Source organism: Polistes dominula, unplaced genomic scaffold (assembly GCF_049000335.1).
Source record: "Polistes dominula isolate Pdom_NZ unplaced genomic scaffold, Pdom_raw_medaka contig_77, whole genome shotgun sequence".
In the NCBI taxonomy this organism is placed as follows: domain Eukaryota; kingdom Metazoa; phylum Arthropoda; class Insecta; order Hymenoptera; family Vespidae; genus Polistes; species Polistes dominula.
Window position 1 is genome coordinate 1310335 of NW_028301152.1, and position 13123 is coordinate 1323457.

Consider the following 13123-nt stretch of genomic DNA (forward strand, 5'->3'; position numbering starts at 1 on the left):
TAAGATTTCTAATATTTTATATCATATTTTTAGGATGGAAGGTTAGCTGCTGGCGATCAATTACTCAAAGTAGACGGTCAAAGTTTAGTTGGAATAACACAAGAAAAGTGAGTGATAAATCATATTAAATTCTAACAATCATTTGTTTCTTTAATATTAATTTATCTTCATTGTATTATTAATCAGAGCTGCGGAGTATCTTGTTCGAACGGGACCAACAGTGACATTGGAAGTTGCCAAACAAGGCGCGATATATCATGGACTAGCTACTTTATTATCTCAACCATCTCCCATAATGACGAGGGGTATGTATGTTAAACGTATTTTAATATTTCACCGATTAATTTGAGGGAAAAGGTGCGTCCAAACAACTACATCAAGTATCTCATCTCTATAATTTAATATAAAAATATAAATAATTAATATGTTCTGTTATAAATATCAAATATTCACACTACTACATTGTAAAAAAAAAAAAAAAAAAAGAAATCAACAATCGCTTGGCTTATGTTCTAAAAAGCTTTACTAACGCTTAACTAACCTATTGTTTGGAGCAGCACATAAGGCCAGGCCAAAGTCAGAACACATTAAGCCCCCCGCTAGACCTCCGGAAGTGTCCGTGCCAGCATCTACGTCACACTCGATGGGCAATCTCTTGTCCGTACCATTGCAGGGTGCTCCTACTCCTCCTCAAGATCACTACGTTAGCTGGGACGTAGAACAATCCACATTATCAGGTGCGACAGCTTCACAACTTCCCAAAACTAATTTGTACCTTAACGAATACGAGCGTCGCTCTCTCAGTCCTTCGCCCTCTTATCCGTTAACGCAGAATCCGCATCAATGGCATAATAATTTTATGAAGACGCGATCAGCATCTGTTTATCCGATCAGAGAAATCTGCAACAGGTTTAACGAAGAACGTATGCCAATATCGGGAAATTGGCATACTTTATCAACTATTCCTATTATCCAAGAACCCGAAGGAATACGATTATCGATACCTTGTCATTTTCAAAGACAGTGTCCTCATGAAATCGAAAATAGTTTTAATTTTCCTGACACCATCGTACCAACAACGTGCGAACATGAAAATAAGAGTATGTCCGGGTTAACTTTTAAACAAATTAATGATACTAATGATGATCATACGATTGAGAATCATTGGACTTGTCCTTTTCATGGCGATAGTTTTGTGAAAAGAGTCGACACGACTCCGAACGTGTGCCTGTCTTCTTCGATCCCTTTCGGCGAAGAATGTTTCGATTCTATTCCTTACATCGATCAGACTGATGATAATTATCCAGACGATGAATCTGAAGAAAATGAAGAATATAAAGGTGAAGAAAAAGAGCATGCTGTGTTGTACAATGATACTCCTGAAGATAAGACAAGTCATTCAAAGTCTCGTAACGATTTATTTTATTCCTCTACCGGATGTAAAGATCCTCATGCTCATGAATTAGATGCTAGAGTAGAAATATCAGGCGTCATATCTAAACAACAATGTTACACGGTTTGTCAATGTTCCTTAAATTCAAGAAAAAAAAGTACTGAAAGTCAAACTAGCAACGTAGATGATTCACCGAAACTCAGTGTATCGTCCAAGAAATTATCTTCTAACGATCTCGAAAGTAACAGCGACAATGACGATGAAAATTATTCCAATGTTTTTACGGATACCACGGATCAAAACGATGAACAAGAATTGAGTACGTCGGAATTAATTTCTAAAGATGAAGAGATAATAACATCCGAATTAATTCTTGATTTAAGTGGAGTGAACGATGACGCAGTTTCCAGTGACACGTCGAGTACAGGAAAATTTTGGAAATCTCCTGACGAAGTACGTTTAGGTTGTGGAAGAGTAGCAACCTTGGCTAAACATTTCTCAGCTTTAGGGGATGGTGGATTAATTAAAATGAAGTCTATGAAGTTGACACGTTCCAGACAATTTGCTTCGGAACCCGACATTACATCACCAAGAAGTTCAACAACCGAAGTACGTGGATCAGCTACTGGTAAAATGTTTAAATCGGAATCTGATTTATGTTACGAGGACAAGAGTACTCAAGTATCACCTGAAAGACAATACAATGTTTATATTCATGACACCAACTTGACAATTAAAGACAAACAAATGAAATTGTCATTGGAAGAGCAACGACACATTATTGAACAAATCGAAGAATTTTCTAATCTCGATAACACCGATGCACCTTTGTGTTTACCTCAAGAAAATCAAATAGACGATTCCGTAGAGAATTCCGAGATATCTAATAAATCGTTGAATAAATCTGTAATCACTGGTAACGAATCAGAATTGGAACCATCAAAAAAATCGCAAAACTTGTCAACGTCATCGTTGAACATAGAATCTTTAAGCAATTCTTCCTCGCAGCGACAAGAAACGAAACGTAAAAAACGTGGAACCTGCAAATTAGGACGATGCTGTTCTTTAAAAGAATTATCGTCATTGGATCAATTGAAAAACGATAAGATTAATATGACCCCAGGACTTAGAAAATATTTCGTTTTTCCAGCACGTTCTAACAGAGTGGTATCAGCACCAGATATCTCCAAGAAATCAACCGCTATGCTCTATCTACGTTTAATAAAACATCATCACAATAATGAGGGTAATTTTACGGTTCACGGTACTCTATCAATTGGAAAGAAGGAAGAAGAACAAGGAGAAGAGATAGAAGAGGAAAAAGAAAATGAGAAAGACAAAAAATATAAGGGGTCTTTAGGAAGTACAAATGGTCTCGATTCAAATTCTTCTCTTTCACGGTCATCAAAGTTATCATTCAGTTGGGAAAATTTGCAAAGTGAGAACAGTGGGATTAATCGTAAAAAACGTCAAGCCCCGTTGATCAATGGACGACGTTTGTCGAAGAGTTATCAAGAGATTCATAAAAAAAATACTACCATTAAAAAGGACGATGACGATCAAACGTCGAAAAAACTTACGTGTCGTAGTTGTTCGATGAGCACGTCATCACAACAAAAAGAATCAAAAGATGATATTCGTATTGTCGACAATACAACGACCATAGACATCGAAGGAAATGTATATCTTTTTGGTAGATTGTGTAAAAACAAAGCAAAATCATCGTCAATAAGTCGTTCGATCGATCGGAATTCATTGAATATCGTTAAAAAATCAAAAAGTGACCCGGACATCTCGCAATCTAAATCAACTTCCAGATCCAGAAAGGAGAAACGAGATAGTCATGTATTTCCATCGATGGAAATCGGTTCCGCTTCGCGTAAGCAGGCACAAATTACATCGTTCATAAGATTAATGTTGTCTTTCGTTCGATACAGTTATTGTGCACTTATTTTTATTTCCTCTCTCCCCCCCCCCCCATTTGGTTTTACGTTACAGAAATTTCAAATTGCTTTTTACGATTGAGTTGTATATTTTTTTTGGTTTTTTTTTTTATTCCAATTCCTAATTGAAAAAGACGCACTAAATTTCAATAATCTATCCTATTTCCTATAATTTATATTTTATTTACATATTTTTCTTAAGACGTTTTTTTTTATTATTCTAGGTTCTATTATTATTAATATTATTATTATTATTATTATTATTTATGATGATTTAATATTTTTCGTCTTTCGACAAAAATATATAAATACGTTCGCTTTTTCATCATGCATTTGCATTTTGTCATGCATCGTACGTGTATTCATAAAACATTTGCACGAAAATGCAAGAAATTAGAATCTTTTGTTCTTCACTGTTTAGGATTAGTCCTATAATTATCATTGTTTAAGTCTGTTGCGGCTATGAAACGTGTTCTTCTAGATCAGATCGTTTACATGAAGTGCTTTTATCTACAACCAGTTGCCATTTACTAACGATTCATCCTCGTGTATATATATTATATATATGTACATATGAACAATACAGTCAAATGTTCTGATGTTTCTTGTTACTTGCATGTTATACTAATTTCATTTTATAAATAGTAACATTTATAATATGATTTAGTATGATATGTATAACAACGAAGATAAAAATCATAAAAAAGAAATACCTAATGTATATAACAATCATTGCAACTATAATTTTTGATCTGGGAAAACGAAATCAGGAAGGAAGACAAATATTTGATTCGCATGTTTACCTAGAGATGCATGTAACTTTATGTTAAAATTATATGCCACGTGAAAAACTGTGCATTGCTGTTGTGTGTTAAGTTTTAATAATGTTTTGTTTGTGCATCTTGTGCTATCTCGCAGGGCCTCGTCGCATGAGCGAACGTGATCTTTCATCTAGACTTGGACGTGAAACGATTCCCCAACAAATTCATAGCAGCAAATCCGTCCCAGCCTTGCACAGTAAGTAATCCCTGACGTGGTTCTTCAAAAAGATTTTCCAAATTTTTTTATTTACAAATTATTCAATAATAATATTTGTATAAATACAAAAAAAAGATGATACGTTTGATAAATTCAAATTTATTCGAAAATGATGATATATTGGAACGATCATGTCGATTATCTTTACTGGCTTGCAAATATTTGCTTTCTCGGTCTAGCGTCTCACTGCTTTTGTTTTATTTTTTGTGAGATAGAACCAACTCAGGAAAGTGTGAGTTAATCATTTGCATAATCGCCCTGATTGTGAGTCATACACTCGGCTTTTCTCTCTACACTATTTCATACCGCTTATCACATTTACATATTCAAGCACCAGATCACATATTATAGACAAGTTTTATCAATATATATTAATGAACACGAACGAGGAAGGATCCGATCGATTATAATCTAATTTTTTATACACTTTTAATGCTACGAGTACGTTTTCATGTCAATATTAATTCGAAAGATTGTGATGTAGATATGGGTGCTGAAGGAAAACAACAACATGAAATCTTCAACCCAGGGTACAGTAGAGCATCTTCGAGTAACAGCGTTACACCACCAGTTCAACCATCTCCAATGCCTGCTATGAACGGAGCTTCTTGCCTACGCTCTAGGTAAAATGATTATTCTAATTTCCTTTTAATACATTTATTTTGAATATCAATGTAAACATTCATTATCTTTAGATCGAGCCATAATTTGCACGATCCAACGAGAATTGGGGCATTACCTCCGAGTGGTTTGGTCAGCAGACAACAATCCTCGCCAAACTTAAACCCAAATCAACCTCATGGATCTTTCCAAAATAATCTACAGAATAACGAAGCCGAAAGATTCTATCAAAACTTGAGCGTTTATAGAAATCAAGATTCAACGGGAAAACAACAGCAGCCAAGTTTATCTCAGCAACACATGGAAGATAGGTAAACTTCAATAATCATTCTCATTTGATTTTCCTACATTTCTGGGTTGATTAGTCCATTGAAGACGAGTGCTTTTGATATCGTCCAAATTCGATACTTCATCTCAGTTTATTTTAGGAATACGTTACATACACAACGAAGTTCGAGAGGATCACAAAACTCTCTGAATCGGCCACCGGCGCAAGAATTGAACCAAGGAAGAGATAGACCAATATCTGCTCATATTCCTCAAACTCAACAACAAGGTTATTCCGGTAACCAGATGCAGCATCAAAACGCGGTTCCGCCTAGATCGCAATCATCGCGAGATATAATTCGTCAGGAAGCTAAACTTCAAGAAATGCAAGAAGAAGTTAGGAGACGCGAGTTACGGGGTGGAGTACCAATGATCAATCAATATAGACCAAATACATATAACATGAGACCGGCAAATGCTAATCAAACAGCTGGTATTGTACCTGCTCGTGCTCTTGTTTCGAGGCCTTTGGGTTCTACACCTAATTTAGCAACATCGTCAGCAACACGACAACCAATGGGACCAGCGTATGGTCATCCTGATGTTGCATATGCTCAGTATGGCCAGTGCAACAAACACCCAACTGCTCAGTATGGGTTAGCATCTAAAGGGAAAGCAGAACAACCACCTCGTCATGTACCAACGATTGAATCTGGAAAGGAATCTCTCACAGTTCAAGATTCTACTAGATCGCATTATGATCATAATCGTCAATACATGACTTCTCAAAACGGATCACACTATACTCATGGACCACCTGATCTTAGGAACGATCAGTATTCAAATGAAAATACTACTATGATTCAAGATAATGTCGAAGGAAATTCTTTTAATACTACAGAGGTTCCACCAGCAAGACCTGCTCTTCCTGAAGATGGCTATAGGGAAAGCCCACCACCTCCGCCACCTAATACATTAACTCATCCCTTGTATAATAATCAAGCAGATTCGAGGTTACTATTTAATTGTATTTATTTACCTAATATAAAATAAGAAATTTATAAATCGTATATATATATATATAATAATATTCGATATGTAGGTATACCGCAAGTATGCAAGATCCGCCTAGAGGTGGCTATTATCCAGCAAGTGGGACAGGAACAATGCAACAACCTCGTCAATATCAATATAGTGCTAGTAATCCTTGGCAACGTGAAGAACGTGAAAAGGTATATTACAATTCTTTTATATAAAAATATATTCTCATATCGTATTGCACGATCTTATTTAATTCAAATATTATAGGAACAAGCTCGAAGAAGAGAAGCCGCCAGACAATGGCGCGATCAGCAAATTGCCGAATTAAGCTCTTTGCCTCATCGAACTCCTCAACAAGATGAACAATTACGTGCTCTTCAATTGGAACGAGATTTCCAAAAAAGAGCAGAAGAAGCCGCCAATCAACAAGATGACGACGACGAATGTAATGACATTGATACTGAGAGTATACCGCAGGCTCAAGGTTTATTAAGTGTAGCTAATTCTCAAGAAAGAACTAACACAGCAAGTCAACAGCATACATTGTCGAGAGCAAACGTAAATAATCAATCGATAAGAGGTACCCCACCTACATCCCAAACTGTTAATACTCCACTGTCTCCAAATGCTACTGGAAATTCGTGCCTAGTACAAAATGATAATTCTGGTTTAATATATCTGCAACAACAACAACAACAACAGCAGCAGCAGCAGCAGCAGCAACAACAACAGCAACAACAACCACCACAACCGCAACAACAACCACAGCAACAACAGCCACAGCAACATACCAATCAATCTCAAAATAATACAGGACAGTTAACTAGCTCGTCGAATTATAGTTCATCTTTATCTCATATTGGAAATATTCAAAAAACATATACAACTGCAATGTCTCCAAATAATGAAGAAAGGGAATCACAGCAACGTCGTATTGAAGAAATTAGAAGGAAAGAATTTGATGAAAATCAAAGACAAAGAGAAGAAGAAAGTAGGCATCAACAACAGCAACAGCAACAACAACAACAACAACAACAGCAACAGCAACAACATATACAACAATTGTACAAACAACAGCAACAACATATGCAACATTATAGGAATCAACAAGCATTGCATCCGAATATGCTAAGATTAGACAATTTAGTTATTAATGGGCCCAATACATCACCATGTAAGTAAACTACCACCACATACACATGTTTTTATTTGATCTGATTTGACTAAACAACAAATTGTAACATTTTTTATATAGCTTTACAAAATGGAAATACCGATGCACCTCCACCTCCAGAACGTGGATCTAGTTATGCAGTGATGTCTCAACAAAGTGCACTTAGGTCAAACAGTTCGACCTCCTCAAATATTGCCTTAACACCTCTAACATCTTCCACGATCAAGAGGGTGTCTTTTCACGATCCAAACGCAAACACCGAAACAACGCCACGCAATGTCATGTCGGGAAATTTAAATACTTCATCCTCGATGGGCATGGTCACTATTAGAGAAGATCCTAATGTAAGATCTCTTATATTATTTATTAAATAAATTAAAGAAAGCTATACATATATTTATAATTAGATATACGAGTTTGATGATATTTAAATCAAATCAATGCAAAGAGAAATATCGTAGATCGGTTTTTACAAAAGATTAAAATTATAGACCGTATAGGTGTGAAGAAACGTGTAATTTTGCACTATAATATGCTTATGCACTAAACGAAAAAGTAAAAAAGAAAAAAAAAGAGCACATATTTGAAATAATGTGACACGTTAAAACACATGAATTAATTAATTTGCCAATTAGCTTCAGCAATATACACACACACGAATATTGTAACTTATAATCTAGCTCTTGCTTAACGTCTAAACATTATTTGACACGATATATAACACAAAATATTTGATTAATTATTCTCTCGTAATGCAACCCATTGGCAGATATCAACGTAAGGTATACATACATATACATATAACACTATTATACTGTTATTTACCATAAAAATGATATTTATTATATAAATCGTTTGCAGTTTTGCATGGAACACTCTTTTCAAATTATATACCAGTTATACATTCGCTCAATCATTATTAGTAAGTTAACGCTTTTAATATATTTCGACACATTATATACACACATATTTATATATTATCGATGTTATACATCTCATTCGCTGCTATCAACATGTATGTGCATAAATTTTCAATGTTTGCAATCTGGCTTGTTGATAATTCGAAATTGTGCATTTGCAGAGTAATGGCATTGTTCAAAGTTTCATGATGCAACGTAAGAAATATTAAAAGTTATTCATTTAAATTAATTATCATTTTGTTTCTATATTGTGTTTTCAGAATTTTATCAACGATGCTGAAAATTTATTAGCATCTCCAAAATCACCGGAAGGTCCTGGCGTCCCTTTTGTTAACGCCACACCCGGTGTGATCGGTGCCCAAGAAGTATACAAGTTAGTTTTAATTAATTCTATTTGTTAATATTAATTTTAAACATAATTGAATTGATTTCTTTTTTTTTTTCGTTTTTTTTAGAGATCCACGAACAAAACGTCTCGCTGAGAAACAAAAGCAACAAAATTTGCAAATGGGCGCGGTACCTGAGAAGTTAAGTTTCAAAGAGAAAATGAAGATGTTTGCTATGGAAACGGGAGAAGATGGTACACCACGAGACAAGGTGAAAATATCTCGAGCTCAACGTGAAATAGATAATATCGGTGGTCCTCTTAGTCCTAATAACAATAATACGAAAGGCTAAGTTTTAACGCAATCGTCCTTTTCTTATATACAACTAATTACGGAAGTGTATACTACATAATTTGTAGTGATGATCACAAGCTTTTACATAGCTTGATCATACATCATCAACAACTAAAAAAAAGAGTCACTCTATAATATCTCTTTATAAAATATATATATATATACCTATTTAAAAAATAATAATACATGAGGGAACATAAAAACTAACGAAACAACTACAATTTTATCTTGACATTTTTAGGGATGCCTTAATTTTAAAAGAAAAATATTCTATTATGACATCGTTATATCGTTTGTCATCTAACTTAACTTTTAAATATTCAATGATTTAAAAGTTTAGAAGAAATCAAATAATATGGATTATTATGCAGGGTGGTTCAAATGTATCTACGTGATATTTAAAAATCAATTACTCTTTTTTGAATATCTTTTTAAGATTACAACTAACAATATGCTTAAAAAAAAAAAAAAAAAAAAGATTTGACAAAGAGTAATTTATATTTTTAATCACTTAATAAATTTTTGGCTCACTCTGTATAAACAAAAATATATATATATATATAAGATAGAAACTGATGATGTCTATGAATTATATCTGTCGGGATCAAGTTTAGAATGAAAATGAAATAATATTATCAATGTTAATTCGTCGAATAATAATCTAATAGAAATTGGTAGCCATATTTAAAAGTCTTTGAAACTATTTGTCGACGATATATATATATATATATATATATATATATATATATATATATATAGGTATACTAACGTTCGTTATGCCGTTTCTTCGGTGGACCAACTTAATTCTAATATTTTATGATGATATAGTAGTTATTTAATTAAGGATGTAGCTTTTGAAAATATACAGAAAAAAAGATAAACTCATTTATATAAGAATCATTTTTGATTGGTAATATTGAAATAAACCAATCAGAATGTACCTAACACGATTGTACATAGGCTGAACATAGCCGTCCGCATTGCTTCTATTGTTTGATATTTATATTTATATACACCTGTGTGTATGAGTACGTGTGGGTGCATGTATAAGCGCGTGTTAGCGTGTGTGAATGTGTGTTGCGCGATAAAAAGGGCGAATATTAACTTCATCATATATTTCTTCTTTCTCTTTTTCTTCTTCTTCTTCTTCTTCTTATTTTTCATTAAACTGCAGCATAGTAATTTTAATGTGTGAGTATTGTACAAAATACACAAAGATAAGCGCGCGTACATAGCTTTAAATAAAGCAAATTATATAAATAATCGTAATACTCTATATGAGAACCGAATAATATGCTTGTACACAATGTGTGTGTAAATATAATATACTTAAGATATTATGGATTGCATAAAAAACAAACACAACGAGATAAATATTATCAAATTGTTCACATACGTTTGGATGGGTCCTCCATTTAAAACTCTAGATAAATGGCCAGAAAAAAAAAAGTACATCGATTGGTTTTGTTTATTAATTATTATACTAACTAATTATGGACAAGTTTAAATATTAGAATAATATTAATATAGAGAGATAAATGAAAAAAAAAAAAAAAAACGAGAACCATATTTGTATATACACATTGGTGTACAAGACATGAGAAAAGTTCTTAGAACATATGAAGGAGAATCGCGTAGCTTAGTATTGTAGAGGATTTAACAAAGATTATTTAATACGATAATCTTGATAATGCGAAAAAAAAAACAAAAAAAGAGAGGAACATACACAGTTGTTTTTATTAAAATTGTCTGTGAACATTAACACACCAAGTCAATTGATTACAAACAATAATTTATCGTATTCCGTTATTTTACATACTAATTATTATTTGATTAATTTTGTTTAGGTATATATATATATATAGATACGTGTATACTACACTAATTGTATATTTCATTTCAAGTAGAAATTGATTTTATTTTTTTTTTTTTTTTTAAGAAGATAAATATTAAAAATGACATTATGTTAGATTATTAAAATTAAAAAAGAAGTAAAAAAAAAAAAACGTATTAAATAATTACACAAATCATTTGGAATGTTCACAGACTTGAGAAATTCGACCACTGTCGAAGAGTCACTTTGTAATTAAGAATTTCCTGCAGACTTTAGTTTGATTAAATTTAACAAAACACAAAACACACATAGCAATATTAGTAGTTAAATAAGAAAAATGCGTATTAATGACTGTTAAATCTGGTTAGTATGAAACGACCGGTTGAGTCGATTATTATATACAATTTCTCTTATAATATTAGTCCTTAAAATTAATTAGAAAAAAAAAAAAAAAAATCTTTCTCAAATTGTGGATCATGTATTACGTACGACGACGTATCTGTATGTACGTATATATATATATATATATATGTTATGTATTATTCTTGTACCTTTTGAATCTTTAAAAAGAGAGTTTAAGAAATACTCTCATGTTCTGATATATATTTAAATATCTTATATATTATTAATAATAAAATATTATTCAAAATGTTCCTACGAAATATAGATTTCGGAACAAAACGGAAGGAGGTACTTAATTAAGTACGTAAATGTATATTGAAAAAAAAAAAGAAAAGTATGACTCTCTCTTTCCATAAAAATATTCTTTGAGGAAGACTTTAAAAATACAAAAAAATAAATAAAAATAATAAAAATATTCAACGAAATAGTTCGGCCGATACAATAATAATAATAATCGATTAACAACGATCATGTTAGCGTTATTTAAAAAATATTATTGTTGTATACATTTCAATTTTGTCAGCTTTCAATGAGATTACGACTCTTCCGGCGTTTTTATTTAAGTTGGCGAAAAGTATTTTTTTTTATGTTTATTATTATTATTATTATTATTATTATTTGTATTTGTATTTTTATTATTAATTAGTTTTTAGCACATTTTTAGATTTTTAGAATTTGACCGTGATATGTCGTGCAGCTCATTAGAAATGAAAAGAAAAAGAAAGAAAAAAAAAGGAAAATGTTGTTGAAAAGAGACAGTCGAACGTATTGTAATTCTATGGGTTTTAAGATGGTTCGATTGCAACTTCGAAAAGAATAATTGAATGTTTTTTTTTTTTTTTTTTTTTAGGATTTAGTTTGAGGCCCGTATTCAGAGCGTTAAATTGACGTATAGATACGATATGAAATTATTTTTGGAAAAAGAAAAATAAATTAATGTTTTATAATACAGGATTAAAACTGTTAGTACGTTTCGAATACGGACCTTCAGTTCTTTATACAGCCATATATCGTTAAGAGATAGTGATATATGTTCGTCGTTCTTGATCCTGTATTGCCCTAACACGTGTCTTTGAATAATATATATAAGTATATAAATGGTAAAATGATTTTTACCTAGAGATAATGATTCAAATACATTCGGTTAGTTTTAAATCAATCGATTAAAGGATACAAATAAACGAAAAGGAAAAGAAAGAACTGTATAACTTTAGTTGAAAAATATAAATAATTTGTATTTCAGGTTCTAACATCTGTTTATGTTTGGATTGTTTATTATCAGTATAATTCTATTAAATAAATGGGCAATGTGTGATCTTGTGACAAGCGTTATTAGGCTGGTCAACTTGTTGTTTATGTAAAATTCGTAAAAGTGAATTTATATACAGAAGTTGAACGTAAGAAAGAAATATTTAAAAATTGTGCAACTATTTAACAAGTATAAAAAAAAAAAACAAATTCCCTCCTTCGCGTGCGTGAGATGATATACATGCATGTATAAATAGTATTTGCACTTTGTATTTTGTAATAACATTTTAATTATTCAATTACAGTGGAATCGTAGCCATTGAACTTATTATATCGAGTTACGGTCACACACAACGATCATAAATGTTTAACTAGAGTTATTACATTTTACCTACATTAATAATTGCACCTTTAGGAAATGGACTATATTTTTTAATTATTGTATTATGTCAAAATATATTACAAAGATGATATAACGTCATTGGCGAAGAAATAAACGTCATATCTGCAGGCAATAGATTCGTCAATTTTTTTCATTTTTCTCATCTTTTTATGTCATAGA

The 13123-nt window shown here is 32.1% G+C and overlaps 1 protein-coding gene across 3 annotated transcripts in view; it reads left to right on the top strand.

Moving 5' to 3' along the window:
* cno (adherens junction formation factor afadin) overlaps window positions 1–13076 on the top strand; it is a 35025-nt gene extending 21949 nt beyond the window's left edge. The window contains exons 16-29 of one of the 3 annotated variants that reach the window (XM_089177963.1): window positions 34–107; window positions 187–305; window positions 558–3272; window positions 4255–4353; window positions 4847–4997; window positions 5070–5306; window positions 5424–6275; window positions 6365–6494; window positions 6571–7477; window positions 7559–7821; window positions 8247–8254; window positions 8339–8399; window positions 8658–8770; window positions 8853–13076. In XM_089177963.1, the coding sequence (XP_089034089.1) occupies window positions 34–107; window positions 187–305; window positions 558–3272; window positions 4255–4353; window positions 4847–4997; window positions 5070–5306; window positions 5424–6275; window positions 6365–6494; window positions 6571–7477; window positions 7559–7821; window positions 8247–8254; window positions 8339–8399; window positions 8658–8770; window positions 8853–9075 (5952 nt within the window). In that variant the 3' untranslated portion in view covers window positions 9076–13076. The remainder of the gene's footprint in view (window positions 1–33; window positions 108–186; window positions 306–557; window positions 3273–4254; window positions 4354–4846; window positions 4998–5069; window positions 5307–5423; window positions 6276–6364; window positions 6495–6570; window positions 7478–7558; window positions 7822–8246; window positions 8255–8338; window positions 8400–8657; window positions 8771–8852) is intronic. The other 2 variants (XM_089177962.1, XM_015316397.2) reach the window with 2 other exon arrangements.
* The last annotated feature ends 47 nt before the right edge of the window (window positions 13077–13123 follow it).